This window comes from Colius striatus, chromosome 7 (assembly GCF_028858725.1).
Source record: "Colius striatus isolate bColStr4 chromosome 7, bColStr4.1.hap1, whole genome shotgun sequence".
NCBI lineage: Eukaryota > Metazoa > Chordata > Aves > Coliiformes > Coliidae > Colius > Colius striatus.
Genome location: NC_084765.1, coordinates 25,347,949 through 25,368,493, shown reverse-complemented (window position 1 = coordinate 25,368,493; position 20,545 = coordinate 25,347,949). Strand labels below are relative to the sequence as shown.

Genomic DNA, 20,545 nt, shown 5'->3' with positions numbered 1-20,545 from the left:
GGGGACTGGAACATCTTTCATACGAGGAAAGGCTGCAGGAACTGGGGCTGTTTAGTCTAGAAAACAGGAGACTGAGGGCAGATCTTATTAATATTTACAAATATCTAAATGGTGGGTATCAGGAGGTTGGGGCATCCCTTTTTTCTATTGTAGCTAGTAACAGGACAAGGGGTAATGGGATGAAGCTGGAACACAAAAATTCCACTTAAATATAAGAAAAAACTATTTCACTGTTCAGGTGAGGGAGCCCTGGCACAGGCTGCCCAGAGGGGTTGTGGAGTCTCCTGGGAGGTCTTCAAGACCCACCTGGACATGTTCCTATGCGACCTGATCTAGGTTGACCTGCTTCTGTATGGGAGTTGGACTGGATGATCTCTAAAGGTCCCTTCCAAGCCCTACCTTTCTATGATTCTATGATATAGAAATGAGAGAAGACTCACCTGTGTGCTATAGTTCTTTTTCCTATAGAAGATGCAGAGTTGATTACTCTGTGTCTTCTAGCTGTTGAAATTTTTAGGCAAAATATGTTAACATTAGTTTAAATATTGATATGCATATATTATAAGATTCTGTGATAGGTGGGAAGTAGTGTGTAGCCACAAAGTACACTGTGGTTACAAAGTTACCAGAAATGTGAACCCACCTAGTTAGTTCCATTGTTTTGGATACTTTGACAATGATAATCAGTAAAATGAAACGAATGCCTACAGTGATTCATTTGCAATAAAATATGCTGATGAAGTGTTAATAATATGCTATAATGTGGCAGAAGAAATTTGTGATGATAGCTTTCCAGTGTATGATATACTCTGAGAAATGTTTGGTTACTCTTGTAACGAAACATTTGACAATGGTAACTGCTCACGGCTTTAAGGCTGTTTTCTAGGTCAATGAGCAGATAGGAATGCATTTTCATAACATAAAACAGTCAAAGGGCTCCCTTCTTTCATTCATGTTTAAGTGATTTTCTCCAGATTGATTTAGAGCTGGTGAAAAGTGAGCATGTGGAATGCAAAGCTGCACAGGGCTGTTGCACTGTACTGATACATAGTGGTTTTGATGTGAATGGATCTGACTGTTGAGAGCTCTCCATTTTGAGTAATGGAAATATATTCCCAGAACTAGTAAGTCATTAATTTTTTTACCAATCATTCTTGTGAAAGTCTGCAGTTATGACCAGGACAAGCAGTTTGTGATTTAAACTTAAGAGAAGGTGGACAAAAAATGCACGGTTGACAGCCTTTTTAAAGTAAACGTTGTGAACTGTGTGCCTAAGAATACAGAAAACATACAAGAAAAATTAAAAGCAGTTGGAGGACTGGAAAGTAAATGATTAAATAGGACCATTGTAGGCTACTTAAAGTTTTGAGTTATGAAGGAAATGGCAGGGATTAAAAATATATATTTGAAATTATTTTAAGGATGCTGTTTTAGGAGTAATAAAAATAATAAAGTACATTACAAAACATATACTGGTACTTGGCCAGTTAACAGAAATTAGGACATAACATAATTAGAGCCTGACTTTGCCATTTGAAGTTTTGTGTCTGCAAAGATTTCTTGGTCTCCATTTATTTTTTCTTATTTACATTTTAAATATTGGAATGATTTTTCAAAAACTTAATTTCTGATAGGAACAGCTAATAAATCAGTTTAAATTCTTCAGAAACAAAATCAAAGCAACTTCAACTATATTAAGTACTTGAACTGCATGTAAATAGGTAGTGTTTTTTTTTAGAAGCTGTCAATTACAGTGATGTGATGCTGCTAAATAGATATTTGCTGAGATCTAGATTATTAGATTAAATTCTTGGTATATTTGTCCACAGAAATAGATTTATTTTAGTTACAATGTATGTCATTGGTTTAGTTAAAAAGTATTTGGCCTACTAACTTAAGCATGTATATGCTCCTATTAAAACCTTGATGGGTTGTAGGACTTAAATTTAGTCCAAAGAGCTTTGATAAAGGTCCAAGGAGACCGAGCTCCTCTTTTCCAGTGGAAATCAAAGAAATGCACTTTTGGAACTTTTTTTCTTGTAATAGGAATCAATAACTGCAACAAAAGCACAGATCAGAATTTTAAAGACATTCTGCAGTGGTGCATATCATGGAATATTTTTGGGAAATAAAGCTATAAATCGTATTTGTACTTTTTCTTCTCTCTCTTCTCACATTTTTGTCTTGCATGTAGAACCTCTGTTTCTGATGATAGATGATTATTAAGTTCAGCTTGAGTAGATTCTAGCTGTGGATTGATTGCTGTTGATAGGACAAAAATATAGCCAGTGTCACTTCTGAGATTAGATTATAAGCAACAGCTTTATTTCCAAGTGAAAAGAATAGGCAAGAACCTAAAGAGTGCTTGTGTCCTTGCACTCAGAGCAGCATCATGCTACACGTGCAGTTAGACCAGACTCGCTGATGAGCTTCCATAGCATATTCGAGGACTTCTCTGCTAATTCCAGGGCAGGATTCCTGGTAAGGCAAGCTTCTGAATATGTTGAAAAAAAAGCTTCAAACTCAACTGAACTCTGAACAAAATTACAAGAATGTGCTAAGCATTGCCTTCACATCTATCCAAATGTTCTGTGATAAGATTCTATTGTCTTTTATTAGGATGGTGGATGTGGCTGGGCACACCAGGAAGAAAGCTGCTTTCCTCAGCTTTTGGAATAATTTTTGCTAATAGACAAGAGCTAAATTTGAAAAAGATACCATGAAACCTGTAATTCTTGTGCAGTTTTTCCCCCTTGTCCCCAGTGAAATTGGTGTCTGAAGGCTGTTACCTTTCTACAACATTACTTCTTGAGAAATTGAGGAAAACTGTGAATTGAAAACAAGGGAAATTGGCAAATCTTTGAGTTTGTTCTAAGAAAACATTCCAACAGTAGGACAAGAAGTCTTCTGTGGTGTCATAAATGAGTTTTTGCTAAATGTCCAACTTTGCAGTTTTTCGTTTACAAGAGAAGAAATATTTTGATACCAGGAGTTAAATTGAATGAAATGCTGCAAAGCTCATATAAAATACATTTTTTTCACCCTGTCTGACATAGGAAGAGAAAGAAAACAAGTTATGCTTCTGTTGGAAGGGTGCCAGGGAACCTCTGTTTAGAGAAGGATGGGGGAAATATGAGGAGAAAGGAAGTGATGAAAAAAGAGAAAAAATGGGAAAGGTATGTTAAAGAGAGGCTTTGTAAAGAGTACTTAAGAGAACAGGTGGTGGCCCAGGAAATGTGTAATCTTACTTGTGTATTTTAAAGACACTGCATATCCTTGGTTCAAAGAGGGTTTCCAGTCAGTATAAGTAACCAGCCCATCAGCTCAGAAAGTACTTAATACTTAGTGAACCTCGAGAACACTTAAGGTTCAAAGCATTGTTCTTAGCATAAACTCTATGAGGCAGTGATAATGCATTTGTTTCCTGAGCAAAGCACACGTATTCTTTTGGCTGCATTTAGTAAGAGCTTTTACAGAAAAATTTCTTTTTGTCACTCAAAATGTACTGTGAGCAGCCAGTTCTCAGCTGACTTATCCTCAGCACTAGAGAAATCGGTAATGGTTAGACCAATAATGATTTTTAAATGTTTCTGCAATCCTTACACTAATAGCACAAAATGCAATTTTCATACTTGTCTGGGCAAATGTATTTTTGAATTAAAGAATATATTTAGGTTGGCTTAAGTTAAAAGGCACCCATCATTTTTGCTATCAAAGTGCTAAATAGATTTGTCTGAGCAATCAGGGAGGTGTATTTTGATGAGAGAAGATTGCCAAATCTGCATCAAACAGCTGTTAACACTTCTTCTTGAGATGAGCATAGTAGATCAGAGATGTCTGCTAGCCATGATCTGACATGAAACACCTAATGCATCTACTTGTTTTTCAAGATATATTTTTCTGTTAAGCAGTAATTTCCCTCTAAATGATAACTCTGTTCTCAGTGGCATTTTTTTCCCTCTTTGCATATCTATAATACGTAATAAATACTGAATCTTCAACTTAAATGACTGCAAATCTTGTGGAATACTTATTTTCCTCTTATTCTTTTTCTTTTTCAGTCCAGTAAAGAATTGAACAACTTTTAAAAACTAACACTTTTATTATTAGATGACTGAGCTGGTGAGGTTTACATGTCTTTTTGATACCTCTTACTTTTTGTTACTTCTAATTCTTGAAAGGATGTTTAGAACTTTTCTCTATGCAAAGTATTGTAGACACTTGTATTGAAATATTTTTATTAGAAACAATTAAATAAAAGGCTTGGCCTGCATGAAATAATTTTATTACTGTGAATGACAGAAATCTGACCAAGGTAAGGATATGCAGCCAAAAGCCCTCATGTGAAATTAACTGGCCTAGCATATGAGTAGCATAGGCGCATGTTTCTGTACTTGAGCTGATCTGACTGATCTAGGAGCAGGAGGAAGTTTTCTCTTAATGAAAGAAATGTAGGAAATAAACCTAGCTCTCTCCAGTCCCAAGTTGTCTCTACACACTTAAGAACTGTATGGACCCTGAGAAGAAAGTTTACCTGACAAAATGATTAGATTTTGACTATGAACTCAAGAAATGGCAATAGCAAATTAGCATGACTGTTATGTTAATACAGTTGTATTTGATTCATATGATTTGGTTCAGGGGAGTGCTTTTGAAGATCGATGTAGAAGGTAATTGACAACTTCCTGAAGGGCCCAAGGGTGTGCAGAAAGAGCACTGGATTTACAAAAGTGAGAACACTGAGTAATCCTGCAGAACAAAGTCCCAGGCTTCTTTTTTCCTGTCACCTATTTTTCAAACAATTACTGTTTTTTTCACTCTTGGACTTTGGTTTCTGTTGGTTTATAACTTTTTATTGTATTCTTAGATGAGCAGCAAAGTGTTATTCAGTTCTTCGTGTGATAATGTACATATCTTAGTGCCAGTGGTTGACTTCTCATACCCGTTAGAGTTCAACCCTGCAATCATTTTCATGATCAGGACTCCAACTTAGGGTTTTAATAGCTAAATAAATTCAGCTATAAACAATATCTCCTCTGCAGGGACTGTGTTTATGAAAATGAACCTGAACATTATTATTACTGTTTTCATACTGTTTTCAGACTATGTGAAGGATTTGTATTGATGCAGTCATGTCCTCATTGCAGTGCAGCGCACCATGTTGCAGGTTTTGGAGATAGGTTAGAATGCTTTCCAAATGTAGCTATTTTAGGAGTTGTGTTGGTGAAAGGAATATGGTGCTCCATTCTGCTGCCAGACTCTTGTAGTTATCTCTCTTAATGCTAGGGAACCATGGACTTTTTGAACCATGGACAGAATCTAACACCTTGCTGGAAGAGCTTTGTCAAACTTGTATAAAACCTGGAATCTGAAACTTGAATTTTACTCAAATGGATTTTCTGAGTTAATCTGAGAGCGGTTGACTGTGGTTCATAAATTCAACTTCACTCCTGTAGTAACAGGTATTCAACATACTATTCAAATGCTCTTCTTGACCATTGGTACATTAAGAAGGATGATTCCCGGTTTTTAGCATACATGGATTTGTGAAGTCTAATGATGCAAAATCTCACTCTAGCTTAGGTTTCTGTAAGTAGGCACAAGACTTAGGGGCATGCTGTCAGTTGCTAATTCTTTTTTACTTCTTTACCTGTTTCACAGAATGTAAAAGGTTGGAAGAAACCTTGAAAGACCTAGTTCAACCCCCATGCTCAACTCTAGCTGGCTTGGTTTTATCCCCTTCCCCTTTCAAAATTAGTTTAAAGCCTCTGTGAGCCCTACTAACTCATTTTCAAGGATCCTACTTCCCCTTTGAGACAGGTGAACTCCATCTGTCACCAGACCTGGCATCATCAAAATTGCACCATGGTCAAAAAAACCAAAGTTGTGATGGTGATACCAGTCTCTGAGCCACCTGTTAATCAGGTGGGTTTTTTTCATTTGTTCAATATTCCTCCCTGCCATGAGAGGGATGGAGGAGAACACTACTTGTGCTCCTGAGACATCTAGCATTCTCCCAAATGTCCTGAAGTCCTTTTTAATAGCTTTTGAATTTCTCACTGTAGCCTCATCAGTACCAACCTGCATTACCAACAGCGGATAGTAGTCAGTTGGCTGTACCAAACCCGGAGGTTCCTGGCAACATCTCTAACCTGGGCCCCGGGGAGGCAACAGACCTGTCTCTGGGATGGATCTGGTCGACATATGGAGCCTTCAATCCCCTTCAGAAAGGAATCACCTGCTACTATAACCCTCTTTTTTTTTCATATTGAAGCAGTCTGAAGGCATGACAGCGACTGACCCACTCTGAGTGCCTCCTCAAGTGGCCCTCCGTATTCCCTGGCCTGACTCTCAACTTCCAAAGCCCCAGACCTGTTATGCAATGGCAACTGGGAAGGCATGGGAGGCCGGGAAGGGTTTCACCTGCCTCCCCAAGAAGGGACCTGTGTCCATTCCCCTTCATCCTTTTGGTCCCCTCTGTTAACCTGGCTAGAAGATAATAGGGGAGCCTCAACTTGTTGCTTACACCTCAGAGATAGTAGATGCTCCATCCACCAACCTATATCTCTCTCACTCCTGAGCCTTTCCACCTCCTCCTTCAGTTCAGCCACCAGGCTAAGCAGGTCATTCACCTGATCACATCAAACACAGGTGTTGTCTTTTATGTCATCCGCTAGGAGTGCCAGAAGCAAAGCAGACACACTGTCATGACCCAGGTCAGAGTTGGGGTGCACTTTCATTAAATGAGAGTACATCCCAACTCTGACCTGGGTCATGACAGTGTGTTTGTTTTGCTCTTGCTCAGAGATGAAGAGTTATGTTAAAAATAAAAATCATGGCAACATAGGGGAATCAATTTCTTAGCCCATTTGAAAAAACCCCAAACCAAAACCACTCACAATGGAGAACTGTGCTCATTTAAATCAAGTTGATTTTAGTCTCAACTTCTGAAATAATTTCCATTCATCATTTTTCTTTCTTTTCTATCCTGTCCACTTATAGGAAGCCTTTTTCCCTCTTAATGCCAAACCCCATTATACTACTTTACTGTAACTACCAAAACCATACCATCCAATGACCCTACCAACAATGACCATCACAGTCACAGAGCAGATTAATGGGTATAAACAACTCAAGAGTGCTGGCGGCTTATCTGCCAGGGTAAATCAACACTCTTGTTCACACGTCCTTGAGCCAGGAAGATTGATTAAAAGCTTCACATGGCCATAAAGCTAGAATGGGAAGTAAATTACTTCCAAGGTTCCCATGTAACAAGAGTCTTGGGAGAATATAAGACTTGAGAAGAAAACAAACATAAGAAAAAATGAACCCAAAGAAAAGTCTGTTTGATCTGGTGGCTGTCTGACATCTGCAACACTTCAGTTTCTGTAAAATAAGTTTGGCAATTTATAACCTTCAATTTTTACTGCAGTTCAAATCTATTTTATATATATTAAAAAAGAGAAATATGTTTTATGGACAGAAGGAAAATGACCCTCTGTTAATGGAGTCTCCCTGAGCTGCAAAGCAGGTTACTGAAAACAGTTGTATTCACGCTTTGCTCTGAAATGGAAGAAATCTTCTTTGCCAACTTATTCTTCAGATTGTGGCATTATGAATCAAGACCTGTTCTGATGTTAAGCTGTACAGGATGACATGAAAAGCAAATGCAAATGAGCCTGTTACTTGCAGATAAAATTCCAGGATTAACCTTCTTGAAGTATATGACCCAATATGGTATTATTCATTTTGTCATTTTTCGCTTGTTATGTGGAGCGGAGTTTCTGGATTGAGTTCACTGTGTTACTGTGAGTGTGCAGAGGACAAAACTACCCTCCAGGGAGTACCAACTGTTTGAGCATGCTAATACAGATGTAATATAGCTCAAAACACTGAGTCTTCAGGAAGAAGAGATCTCTTTGCAAGAGATCCGAAACTTCTGCCATTAGTGCTGAGCCGTTGTCAAAGTCTTGTGTAGTGTTTTACTAATGTGCAGTTAAAGATGGGCTTTTACACTGTCAACAAATTGGAGAGTCCTGATGTATTAATTAATAATGTATTGCTAATACACACTTTGTGTATGTTTTTTTTAATGATTAAATCTGCTGGCCAAGGAAGAGAAAATAACCTGTGTACCATAAGTATATTTTCCTGCATTTCTCCAGAGGTTACTTCTTTTCCAGAGGGCTTTCAGTAACGTTTTTATGTTCTTTATCATTTTTCTATTTGTGTTTTTATTTTTTAAGTAGCAAATGAACCACAGGAGTTCTTTTAAATGGATACAAAATATTTAATAATCTTTGCCTTACTGAATTCAAATTTTCTTCTGCCACTTTTCAAATCCGAGTAGGGATTTCTTGCTATTGCATTTATGAGGAACTTGAGATACATAATTATGAATTTCAGGAATATGCAGCCTTGGTTCTCTAAATTTTCATTCAGGTCTTGGGGATTAAAAGAACAACCACCACCTCCCCCCAAAAACTGACACTTTATTCCATACCTAACCATTTGCTTTTGCTAGTTGATACGAAGTAGCTTCCCATGTGACTCAGCTAAAAAGGACCTAGGATTTATTTCAACCAGTAGACTAGACTCCTTCAGAGGTTCCTAGTATACCAAGAAAGACTACATTTAGTACATTTTTTTGGTAAAACATTGGAATTTTTGGTTATCTGTTGCTTTGCAGTGAATAACTTTGAAAAATAATAGGTCATATAAGCATCTAACTGCTCCTTTATTTATGAATTCAGTAACTGTTTTCTCCCTGTTCCTCTGCTTTTAGAAACAGAAACAGAAGTCCTATTGGTCCAGGAAAATATGGATATGGAAAAGTGCCTTACATTTTACCTTTACAAACTGATACTGGTCAGCAGCCTCAGAAACTTCGGAGGCAGAGACAGTCATCAAGAAACCATGTCTTTCATCAGAGTCCAAGTCTCATGAACACTTATAGCCAGGCAGCTAGTCCTTCACTTCCACATGGGAATCTTTATCAAGAAGAAAGTGGCCCCCAGACTGGACATCAAGTCCTGGGACCCTCAGTTTATCAGTCATCATCGTTTCCTGCATCTCAAAGCCTGTTTCACAGCAGTGACTCAAACCATCATGGATCTGCATCACACCAGATGGTCCAGGGTCTGCCCCAGCCACAAAGGGCTGCAGCAATTGTGTGCATTGGCACCTACAAGCAGTATAAACTCTGCAACACAAATGTAAGTCTAGTTTTCCTATATAATTTGTTGGGCAGCTGTTGTTTTTTCCTAGTATGCTAAATGTTCATGTAGTCGAGAAGTTGAACGTTTTTTATTATTTTTTAAATTAATTTAGTGATCTTTTTTTAGGTGAAATTATTTTGAGGTGTCTTGGGGAATACTGACTGTAGATGCATATTATTATAGTTACCTAATACTATACCTTCAAGGATTTTAAGCAGCCACTACCAAAACATTACAGTTCTAATTTCCTCGAGTCATAGACAAGTTTAACATTTTTCCATGTAAGAAATGGAAAAATGGAGTTGAGGTAGACCTTGTTATGAAGGCTCCTTTCTTCTCAGTTCCATGGGGTAGGGTTATCCTCTTGAGAGTACTAGTTGTGCTCTAAGTAGCATTTAGAGCCAGAACCCAGTAGCCTAGATCAAGCCAATATCTTTCCATGGTGTTGTATGTTCTGTGACAGATGCTACTTTTACCAGCATTTAAGCTGTACATGTTTGATTTTGGCTTCCTAGTTTATTGGAGTGAAAATCTGTTCTGTGTTAATTTTGAAATAAAACTTACTCTGTTATTACTTCATTCAAAAATATTTTGCTGGGTGTAGCTCTGTGCTCTGGGACAGTCTCCTATTGTATGTGGGAGGCTAGTGAGATTTTGCTGTTTCTCCCCACAAGCAATTTTCATCCGGCTTAAAATTTTCAGTTTCTGGCTGTGTCTTTTTAGTTTTTCCTAAAGTATCTTTTCCTAATATTTGCATCTTATTTAGGCTATTAATCCAATTCAGTGTCACAAACTCAAAGAAACTCATATTTGGATATTATAAGCAGGATGTTCAAGAATGGTCTGAATATGTTGACAGAACAGGTCACATTTTTCTGCGTGGCTGCATATCTGATTCTTCTGCCTCTTACAAATCCTGTTTCATTTAATGGAAGCCTGCATAGCAACAGAACATACAATCAGGATAACAAATGCATGACCTAAGCAAATCAGATGAGTGCGTTTTTGCTTTCTAGTGAGCAGTTATTACATTTCTTTATTTTTGAATGAAGTCCATTGATTGAGACTAGAGCAGTTGATTGAACAGACCTAACATCAAGGAGGTTTTAGAGTATTTGTATGAAATGGAAAACATTAAAGGGCTAGTATGAGCCTCTGAGAATAGTCTCTGGTACAAATTACTCTTCTGAAAAGCACCTTCTGTTTTTTGAAGGAAATAGGAAATGAATTTGGTGCATGGGCATTAATTTGAAAAGTTTTCTGCGACTCTCACTCATGTCCAAGAAACACACAAATGTCTCAGTCTTTATTTCAACCCTTACTGCATCAAGGCAAAAAGCAGGATAGTATTCTGCCTGACTAAAGAAATTGAACAAAATTGTTTCTTTTCAGAGAGCAAGGGGTGAGAGATGAGGAAGTTAGAAATGAGATGGAAGAAGCAAACAATCCCAGGTGGCCCAGATATGGAGAATGAAGGTTTGTAGAGGAAATTTGTAGCAAGTTGACTGGAGAGAAGAAGACTATGAGTTTGTGAATTAGATAGTGGCAAGATGTGTAAGTCAGTGTAATGAGTGGTCTGGCCATTGTCAATTTTTTTCTGATAGGAGGGGAACAGGAGTGAAAATATTTTCATGTTATTTTTAGAAACTGTTGTTTAAACAGTAGACTTCTAAAAATGAAGAGGAGAATAGTTGAGTGCATGGTTGCTGCCTCTTTGCTGTTGTTACATGTATAAATGCTGTTGTAAAGAAATCATCATTTATAGTACATGAGAGTTTTAATAACAAGGAGAAATTGTAGATGAAGCAGCTCCTCCTAGACGTGGAACTCTACATAGCGATCTTCTTTATTTAGTAACATTTCTGTTACCCTTGGAGAAGCTATAATTGCTATTCAGGGTTATTTTGCTCCCTAGAATGTGGTAATTAATATAATTATAAAAAAGAAGTTGCTAAGAACAGTTTTAGTAGAAGGGCCAGGACGAGAGCAAAACAAGGCTGATAGTGTTTCACTTTGTTTGCTTGTTCTTCCCGATTAAATGCTTCTGCACGTGGGTTTTAATTTAATTTATCAGTAGTGACATATACCAGTGGTCCTGCCAGCATGCAGAGAACAGTATCTTTTTCTTTCTTTTTCTTTGCTCTTTTTTAATTCTTCCTGGAGCATACCAAAAATGAAAATCTCATTTACTAAGAGGAAAATATTCTGTTAAACAGTTATCCGGGTGTTTGGCCACTCCCTGTATAGTTTCTCCTAAAGGCAGTTAATTAATAACAAATTAAGTCAATCTGCTTTGGTCCATTAGGTCATTTCCTCATTATTGTACATTTATTGTTTTTTCATTAATAGCTGAACTCATTTTACAAGACTGACAGCTTTATGAATCAAGTTAAACTTGCAGGTTTCGGCTAGGGAGAACCTCGGAAGTGCTTGTATTTGTTCAAGTGTTTCTGCAGGTCGTTAAACCTATTTTCTTATTGTAGAAGTGGCTTCCCCCTCTTCAGCACCTTGCGTATAAGCTTTGTACGTGCTTACCTCAGAATATACAACTGCCTGTCACCTCGTTCAGCAGGAAATAGGCAGTAAACATCTGTCCTTTACATACAACCAGTACTGGCAGATCTTACTAAAGCCATACGCTGTTTGCGATACAAGAAGATTCTTCAAATGTAGTCTATGGTCCTCCCAAATGGGGGAGTGATGAGTAAATCTTCCTTACTTCTCCCGATGTTAAAGGAAAGAGAATTGTGTGGGCATGTGGGTCAAGTATAATTTGAGTGCAAACTTGTGATGTTTGTCACCAGAACAAAGGAAGCAACTCAAATGGAACAGTTGTTTAGTGAGCACTTTTTCATAGAACCATAGAATGGTTCAGGTTGGAAAAGGCCTTTAAGATCATCAAGTCCAAATGTTAACCTAATGCGGCCACCTCCACCACTAAATCATGTCCCTCAGTACCACATTGACGTGCCTTTTGAATACCTCCAGGGATGATGACTCAACCAACCACTTCCCTGAGCAGCCTGTTGCAATGCTTGGCAACTCTTTCCGTGAAGAAATTTTTCCCAATATCCAATCTAAGCCTCCCTTGGCATGGCTTGAGGCCATCTCCTCTCATCTTATTCACTTGTCACTTGAGAGAAGAGACTGACCCCTGTCTTGCTACAACATTTTTTCTTGTAGAGACTGATCGTGTCTCCTCTAAATACCCCCAGTTCTCTAAGCGGCTCCAGACTCTTCAACAGTTTTCCAGACTCTTCACCACTGTTGTTTCCAGTCTCTGGATACGCTCCAGCACCTCAGTGTCCCTTTTGTCTTGAGAAGTCCGAAACTGAACACAGCGCTTGAGGAGCGGCCTCACCAGTGCTGAGTACAAGGGAATGATCATTTCTCTGGTCCTGCTTGACCATGCTATTTTTGATAGAAAACAGGATGCCATTGGCCTTCTTGACCACTTGGGCACACTGCTGGCTCACATTCATTTGTTATCAATTGTTTCAAGCATTGCCAAGACACTAGCTCTTTGTGAGTGTCTGAATATTGCGGAATATATTTGTAAATTGACTTGAGGATGAGGGTTGCTTGGGCAATGTACATAAGGAAGCTTTCAGGGTTCTGGGCATTGAGGCCTACTTGTTTTGCAATATAAATTTGGTGATAGAGAATGCCCCTTTTTAAAGTCAATTTAATTTGATTTACAGTAAATTCTGACTGTAATATGGCAATAATATGGCTATTAAGAAATATGGTAAAGACATTATTTCTTCATTATCTTTGTCCTTAATACATGGAGAGCTTCTTGCAGCCTTTCAGTACTTAAAGGGGGCTTTTAAGAAAGATAGAGAGACTTTTTACCAACGTCAGTAGTGTCTGGAAAAGAGGCAGCTATTTTAAACTAAAAGAGGGTGGGCTTCAACTGGACATAAGAAAGAGTTTGTTTGATTTTTTTTTTTTTTTTTTACAATGAAGGTGGTGAAGCAGATTTCCCAGAGAAGTTGTGGAAGCTCCATCCCTGGAAACATTCAGTGTCAAGTTGGATGGAGCTTTCAGCAACCTGATCTAGTGAAAGATGTCCCCACCTTGAAAGGGGATTGGACTAGATGATCTTTAAAGATCTCTTCCAAACTGTTCTATGATTCTATGACGTCCTTGGTGGTGAGTTAAGGCCAGAAGGCTCTGCTTACCCTGACAGCTTTTCTCTTTTGCGGTTCCCACTTCCCAAATTGCACCAATACATTTCAGTCTGAAGTCACGTAGTAATCATGAGCATTTAAATTCTCTGATTAGACAGCTTGTAAAATAAAGTAGTGACTGTTTTAGTGATTCAGTTACAGTACAGTAAGGAGTATGAAATAATAGGCCAACAAATTATGATATTTCACTATGAAGAGCAATAAAAAACGGATGCGAAATTTAAATTGTCTTCAGCCATGGACTGATGTGTGGTTTTGACCAAGTTTCACCTTTATGTGTATATGAATTTGTAAAAAGCAATCTAAAATTTATGAAAGACTGAGGAAACCTCCAAAAGGTCTATATGAGTGAAGTGTTACTGAGCCTGTGCAGTTTCATTCATAATTGCTAGCTTGCCTGCTGTTTCATATGGGTTATTGTCATGTTTTCAGTAAGGCTGTGTTGTCTTTCCCAGCATTTTAAGTAACTTCTATTTAGGAAGAAGTCAGTTGTATTTTGGAAAAATATCTAGATAGGATCAGCAAAAAATGATTACTTTTACTTTCTTATCCTGACTTCAGGTATACATACTATGATTCTGGTAGCATAGCTACAGAAAATCCAGCTTTTGGTTTTGAATAAGAGTTCTCTCCTTGCATCTGTGCTCCTGTGTGCAGAGAACTTGAGAATGGCACCTTAATAGGGAATATAAAGTTTCTGAAAAGATGGTTTTGGAAATGGAAAGAGGTTTTACAGTTGAAGAGATGAGGTGAGGTAAAAGGCTCAGGGCCAATTTCCAGCTCTATCATGATGGGCTAAATTAATATATATATTTCCTAAAGAATATTAATGGTGATGATACTAATTTTGACCAATGTGAGTTAAAACTTCCATTGAAAGACTTTTTTGGATGCTGAACACTAGTTAAATAGAATTTAAATGTTCTACAGGAATATATTTAGTCAATTAAAAACTGATGTGCCTTCTGTCACCTAAGCATATAGGTAGGTATTGGCAGGCTCCCTTGGCACCTGAGATCTTGGGCCATTTCACCAGCTTTCTGGCATTCTGAAATGTTTTTGAAAGTCCACTCTATGGAAAATGAAACATTTCCAGTATTTTAAGTTTTAACAAAGGAAGAAGTAGAAATTTTTAATTTTGTATGAAATAGAAAAGGTAATTCCCAGACAGCTTTTTCAGAAGTGATATAGAGTGCTTCAAGAATGTGTCCACTCTGTAATGTAGTTGGAATGCTCACATACTAATGTAAAGACAAATAGGAGACACCATATATTTATTAGTGGTTTTGCCAGGGCCAAATTTTTGGTACCCAGGGTCGGAGGTGGGAGGGGGGAAGCTACAGGGGTGGTTTTTTTTTAAACAAAGAGCTGCCAGAAGCTTCCCCTGTAGCTGATAGGGCCAATGCCAATCAATTCTAACATGGACCCTGCAGCTGACCCAGGCCTGGCCAATTAGTAACTGAGGTAATGCCTCTGTGAATAACGTATTTGAGAGGGGGAAGAAGCTGCTGTGCAGTTGCTAAACATCAAAAGCAACAGTGAGTGAGAATGTGAAAACATCTCTGCAGACACGAAGGTCAGAGGAGAAGGAGAGGGAGGAGTGTGCTTAGGCCCTGAAAGAAAGAGTCCCCTGTGACCTGTGGTGAAGACTATGGTGAGGCAGCTGTGCCCCTGCAGTCCATGGAGGTCACCAGGGAGCAGAGATCCACTCACAGCCAGTGGAGGACCCCATGCTGGAGCAGTTGGTACCTGAAGGACTGTTCTCCTGGTGGATGACCCACATTGGGGCAGGGTGTGAGAAGCTGCCCCCATGGGAGGCCCCATGCTGGGGCAGCCCATAAAGAACCCCAGCCTATGGGAAGGACCCACACTGGAGAAGTTCATGAACAACTGTGTCCCATGGGAAGGAACCTCATGCTGTAGCAGTGGGAAGTGTGAGGAGTCCCCCTGAAAGGAAGCAGCAGCAAAGTCCATGTGTAATAAACTGACCACATCCTCCATTCCCCATCCACGCCGCTGGGGGGAAGTAAGGAGAGTCTTGGAGGAGGGCAGGGTGGGGGAAGGTGTTTCAAGATTTGGTTTTATTTCTCATCTCTCTGCCCTGTTCTGACTGTTCATTAATAAATCAAACCCTTTTCTCCCCAAGTTGAGTCTGTTTTGCCCATGACACTAATTGCTGAGCGATCTCTGTTATCTCGACTCATGAACCTCTCGCTATATTTTTTTCTCTCTCCTATTCAATTTAGGAGGGGGAGTGATATTATGACTTAGTGGGCATCTGGCACCCAGCCAGGGCTAAACCACCACAATATTTTTGAGAGAACTCTTTTTTTTCCCTTTTTAAACTGAAAAGCTTTTTCTTATTTCCAAAGAGCTACTGTGGTTTATTTATTCTTATTTTGAGATTTGTTTAGGGTAGATGTTTGACATAAGTGGCAAAGTGAGGTTATGATGACATAGCTTTTCCTGAGGAAATTTAACCTTCACTTCATGTGAGGAATTTTCCCCGCGAACAGTGTGCCATTGTGTATGTATGTTTGGTAGTCTGACATTCAGTGGATGTATAGGAAACTTATTAAAAGCTTACAGTACTTTGGATTGTACTGCCCTTTCTTTGACTGTTTTGATATTTGCAGCAGAATTGTATAAACATGAATTCAGAATGCATTGTCACTAATATAGGCTTAATTTACTAGTCACTGGCACAGAGATGCCACTCATAAAATATCCTACATATAGATCAATTGTCCCTTGTCTACCAGAGTGACATAGAGATATCTTTGATACAGGTCTTGGACCACAGTTGCTTTGTCTGCATCTCTTCACTGAGGCTTTGTCACAACCCCTTCAACAACTGAGAACTAATGTCATAGTATTAGAAAATATTATGATATTCTAATAAGAACTTAAATGAACTATTTTAAGGCATCCCAGCTTGTCTATCTGTCTTTTTGTCTCAATTCGTAGTGACAAAACTCTTTGTCTGAAATTCTGGTGTGTAATTATTTAACACTCCTATAATTTGAACAAGAAATTTGCTTTTTCTTTTATGTTAGTTAATTTACATCCAGGTTTTCGAAGCAGAGGAAGCTGCAGATGTCTAGAAACTTTGATCACGGGAAATCACTTGAATTAATTTGGAAATGATTTTATTTTAGATGTTGTTATTATGAACATTTATTAACTATTCCCATTAATTATAGATAGAGAAAATACCTACTGTCAAATGTCAAGCATCTGGTTTGATACATTAAAGGAATAATTTTTTCCCTGGTATTTTTAGGAGATTAGTTTCATACTGTTGATAACAATAAACAAATTTAAGACACATTTGCAAGACATCAGGAAAAGAACGTACATTACCTGAATACTGGAGTTTGTGGTGAATGTACTAACCAATACAATGCCAGTGGTCTCTTGTATTGACCAAGGTGAGTGTAGGAAGAAGGAAGTGCAGGAGAAGCTGCCAAAGTTAAGCTGAGGATGCTGAAGAAGTGGTTTCTGAGCAATGCTGTTGCTAGAGTTCTTGGTTTTATGGTTTACTTTTAGTTTTAGATTTTTAATCAGTTAATTAATGGACAGTACTCATGTAGAAACTTAGGAAACCTAAATGCAAGATTAGCTTTAGCAAGCATGTGTCCCTTGGCCTAACCACAGAGTAGTTGTGTTGAAGGATAGTAATCCAAGCCCCCTGCTCCAGAAGAGGTGAAAGTGGAAATTGGGACAATATGCCCTGTGATGCCCAGAACAGCATAATAAGACTTTTGCATATGATAACATTGAGCTAACTGCATGCAGAACAGTGCAAAACCCCAAAATATTTAAAACAGTGGTGATATAAGGAAAAAAACCCTTTAAAAAAAATCAAGCCGTAGTACTCTGTCTCATCTTTGCTAGTACTTCGTTAAATGTACCGTGTGTTTGTCCAGAAAGAACACCTTTGCAGGCAGCATATTGCACACATAGAAACGTGCAAGTGTAACTAATAAAACAGAGTTTCTTTCTAATGATAGATTGGTAAGACTGTTTATCTTCAAACTCTTGATTTGTAGTTATGGAAAAAACAATCCTGTATTTCTTACATCTGTTACCACAGTGTTATAGAGACAATGGGTGATTTGTAGGAGGGAGAAGCCAGGGAAACATCCCTTGCCTCTTTCTCCAAACTATCTTTGTTTTTTGACTTCAACATTCGGTAACTTCCTAGCCAAGCAATGTACTATTTTCTTTTTCTGTATTTCTGTTTCTGCATTATCATTTGTTAAAGATAGCAAGCATGGTAATTGTCTTGATGGCTGTTTTGAGACCTCAATTTGGGTCACTTTTTGATGACAGTTTTTTGTGATAGTGTGTAGTTTTACTCTGAATAGAAGAGGACTCCCTTAATGTGAGACAGTCAAACCAGGAAAGGTTTAATGCTTTCAGAGCTAGAGTTTTGTCAACAATCCTGTGGTAACTCTTGTGTATTAAGAAAAGTATTTAATTACCTGATAATGTGTTATTTTATGCCAGAGTCTTTGCGTAGCTTATTAGTCATACACTGCTGGATATTATTCTCTTTAGTATTCAGACTTTGGCTCCCTGCCTTAAAAATGCTTCTTGCAGAAGAAGGGAAAAAATGGCTTCTCTAAGGACTAGTCAAGTAATTGAAGTAATTGACCTTGATCTAACATTCACAAAGCTGCTGTGTGATTGCAAGATTCAATTTCTATTGTAAGGAAGGGAGCTGAGATATAGAAGAATGAGACTTCAAAGAAGTGTTCAATATTTAATACCCTATGTTGAGTCATTGGGATGGGGTGGCTTTTTTCTGTGTTATCATATTTATTACTTGACAGTAGTCAAAGCAAAATATGCATTGGCCAAACCCATAATTATGATTTAGCAGCTCATCTGCAAGTCAGATCTCGAGATTTCCAGTCAGACTCCTAAATGGACTGACAGACTGAAAGTACGTATTTCAAAAAACTGATAAAGGATTGGATGAAATAAATTGCATCACAGGTGACATTTTTGCCCTCTAAATGGTAAGGTAGCTAGTTTCAGAAGCTGCAGACCATCTTTCATGTTCCTTATTCTCTATATCCATTGTATACCTACTGGCTTCTATGGTGAATGAGAGAGAGATTGTATAAGTAACTCTTCTAACTAAACATTTCTGATTTGTCCCCAGAGTAAGTCCATTCTGCACATTGAATGAGTCATGGATCATATGTAAAAAATGTAATCATATAGTTGAGAATGGACCTCACAGGCAAAAAGTGTCAAATTATATAGTAATTGCGTGGGTAATCTCTTCTAAATTGAGATTAAACACTCTTTTACTGTCCTGTGACTTCCTGTAACTGACTTTGTAGTTTTAAAACAAAAACAGTAAAATTCAGAATGCCATCATGTGATAAGTCACTATTCACAAGACTCATTAGACCATTGCAGCTGAGCCAATGGTAGAAGACTAGTACTACAGGGTGATGAAAATACTTGGCCATGCTGTTCATAGATTTTTCTTACCACAGGTATTTCCTCCAAATACAGCTGTCTGCACTCTTTCCCTCTAGCAGAAGCTGTCCCATTGTATTTTCTTGCTCAGTCACACTTCTTAGTAATATTTTCCATCTGTTCTCCCTATCTCTTCTGCCTCCAGTCTCTCTTCCTACTGAGGTTCCCCAGCTGCTTTCCACTTTCATCCAGTTTCACTTTCTTATTCTCAGTACCTTCTTCAGCAGACCTTATCACCCAATCTCATCTGTTAAATCCTGTTCCCAAGATTTACTCCAAGTTTCCTCTAAAGTAGTATTTGTATTTTAGATACAGGCATTTGTATTAAGCTGCTTGCTTGCTTTGTCTCCGTTGACTGCAACAGGCTCAAGAGGCTATTAAGATCAGGACAGAGAAAGAGATTTTAACTTCCAGCACCTGCTTCTAATACAGACCTCAGGAGCACGTATCAATAATTGGCAAAAAGCTTCACAGCCTCTTTTAGCCTCAGACAAGGAACATACTTCCTTGTAAACAGGTTGTTCCAGTAGTTTGGCTCTGAAACTTAATAAGTTTTGTTTGAACGTGTGCAAGGTATGATTATCAGCATTTTTTTTTCAAAGTCTTGTGCCCTGACAATATTTGGGTAGATTTCTATATAAAAGGCAGAGGATGCATTCTTGACAAAAAGCCACTTCCCTAGCTGACTTCTTTTCACCCATTAAAATGAAACAGGCATTTATATTCTGAAAAAAAAAAACAAAACAAATCAACAGAATATTTGAAGCATGGGGGGAAAAAAAAGAAAGAACACTTTTCCTCTCTTGTTTTCCTTCAGGCTTATTCTTGGATTAAATACTTCAGTCAAAAAAATGAGACTAAGACACATACCAGGAGTGGAAAGTTTTAGTCTGAACGGTTCAAGTTTGATGAACTCATAAGGAAATGGACACTGCTAGCGGCTGTAGCTTTACCAAAACATTATAAAAGGTGGTAAATGGATCTGCTAGTTAGTTTAAGGTGCTTTTTTCCCCATTTCTTTTAAGTAGCATGAACTCAGAAGAAAGAATGTATTGCAGCAATGGTGTAAGAATGTGTTGTATCAGAAACTCATTTTTGATGGAAGCAAGTACTCTAAAATAGGAATAATGCTGTAATTTCTGTTACACTTAACTCCTGCAAACTTAGTCATTCTTAAGCTATGTTTTTGGAGCTCTACAACTATTCACTTTTCGTGGAAAACTAATTGTTCCACATTGTAGATGTTCTTTTTATTTTTATTTTAGAATTTTTTTTACAAAGAAGAACAAATTGCATTTTCTCAATATATATATTCTCAATATATATATTTTCTCAATATCAGAATTCACTCTAGATGTAATAATATCTGTACATTGTGCATGTACATTTCTGCCTCATGTAACACTGCATAAACACTTCTGTTGCCTAGTTGTCACTTAGAATATAGATCCTTCAGTAAGAACATTGTAATTATTGCTGTAGTGAGAATTTTATTTAAGAAGTGGAATATCATTTTAGTACAAATCAGAAACTTCCCTGAACTTTCAGTCCTTCTGCTGAAACTATTCCTCCCACATAAAGACCAGTCATGGAAATGGAATGCATGCAATTGAATTTCCTTTTAGATTGATTAGG

The 20,545-nt window shown here is 37.9% G+C and overlaps 1 protein-coding gene across 4 annotated transcripts in view; it reads left to right on the top strand.

Moving 5' to 3' along the window:
• Positions 1 to 20,545, top strand: part of THSD4 (thrombospondin type 1 domain containing 4) — a 345,093-nt gene that overhangs the window by 92,015 nt on the left and 232,533 nt on the right. For all 4 annotated transcript variants that reach the window (XM_061999825.1, XM_061999823.1, XM_061999824.1 and 1 more), the window contains one exon: positions 8,786 to 9,215. In XM_061999825.1, coding sequence (XP_061855809.1) covers positions 8,786 to 9,215 — 430 coding nt within the window. The remainder of the gene's footprint in view (positions 1 to 8,785; positions 9,216 to 20,545) is intronic.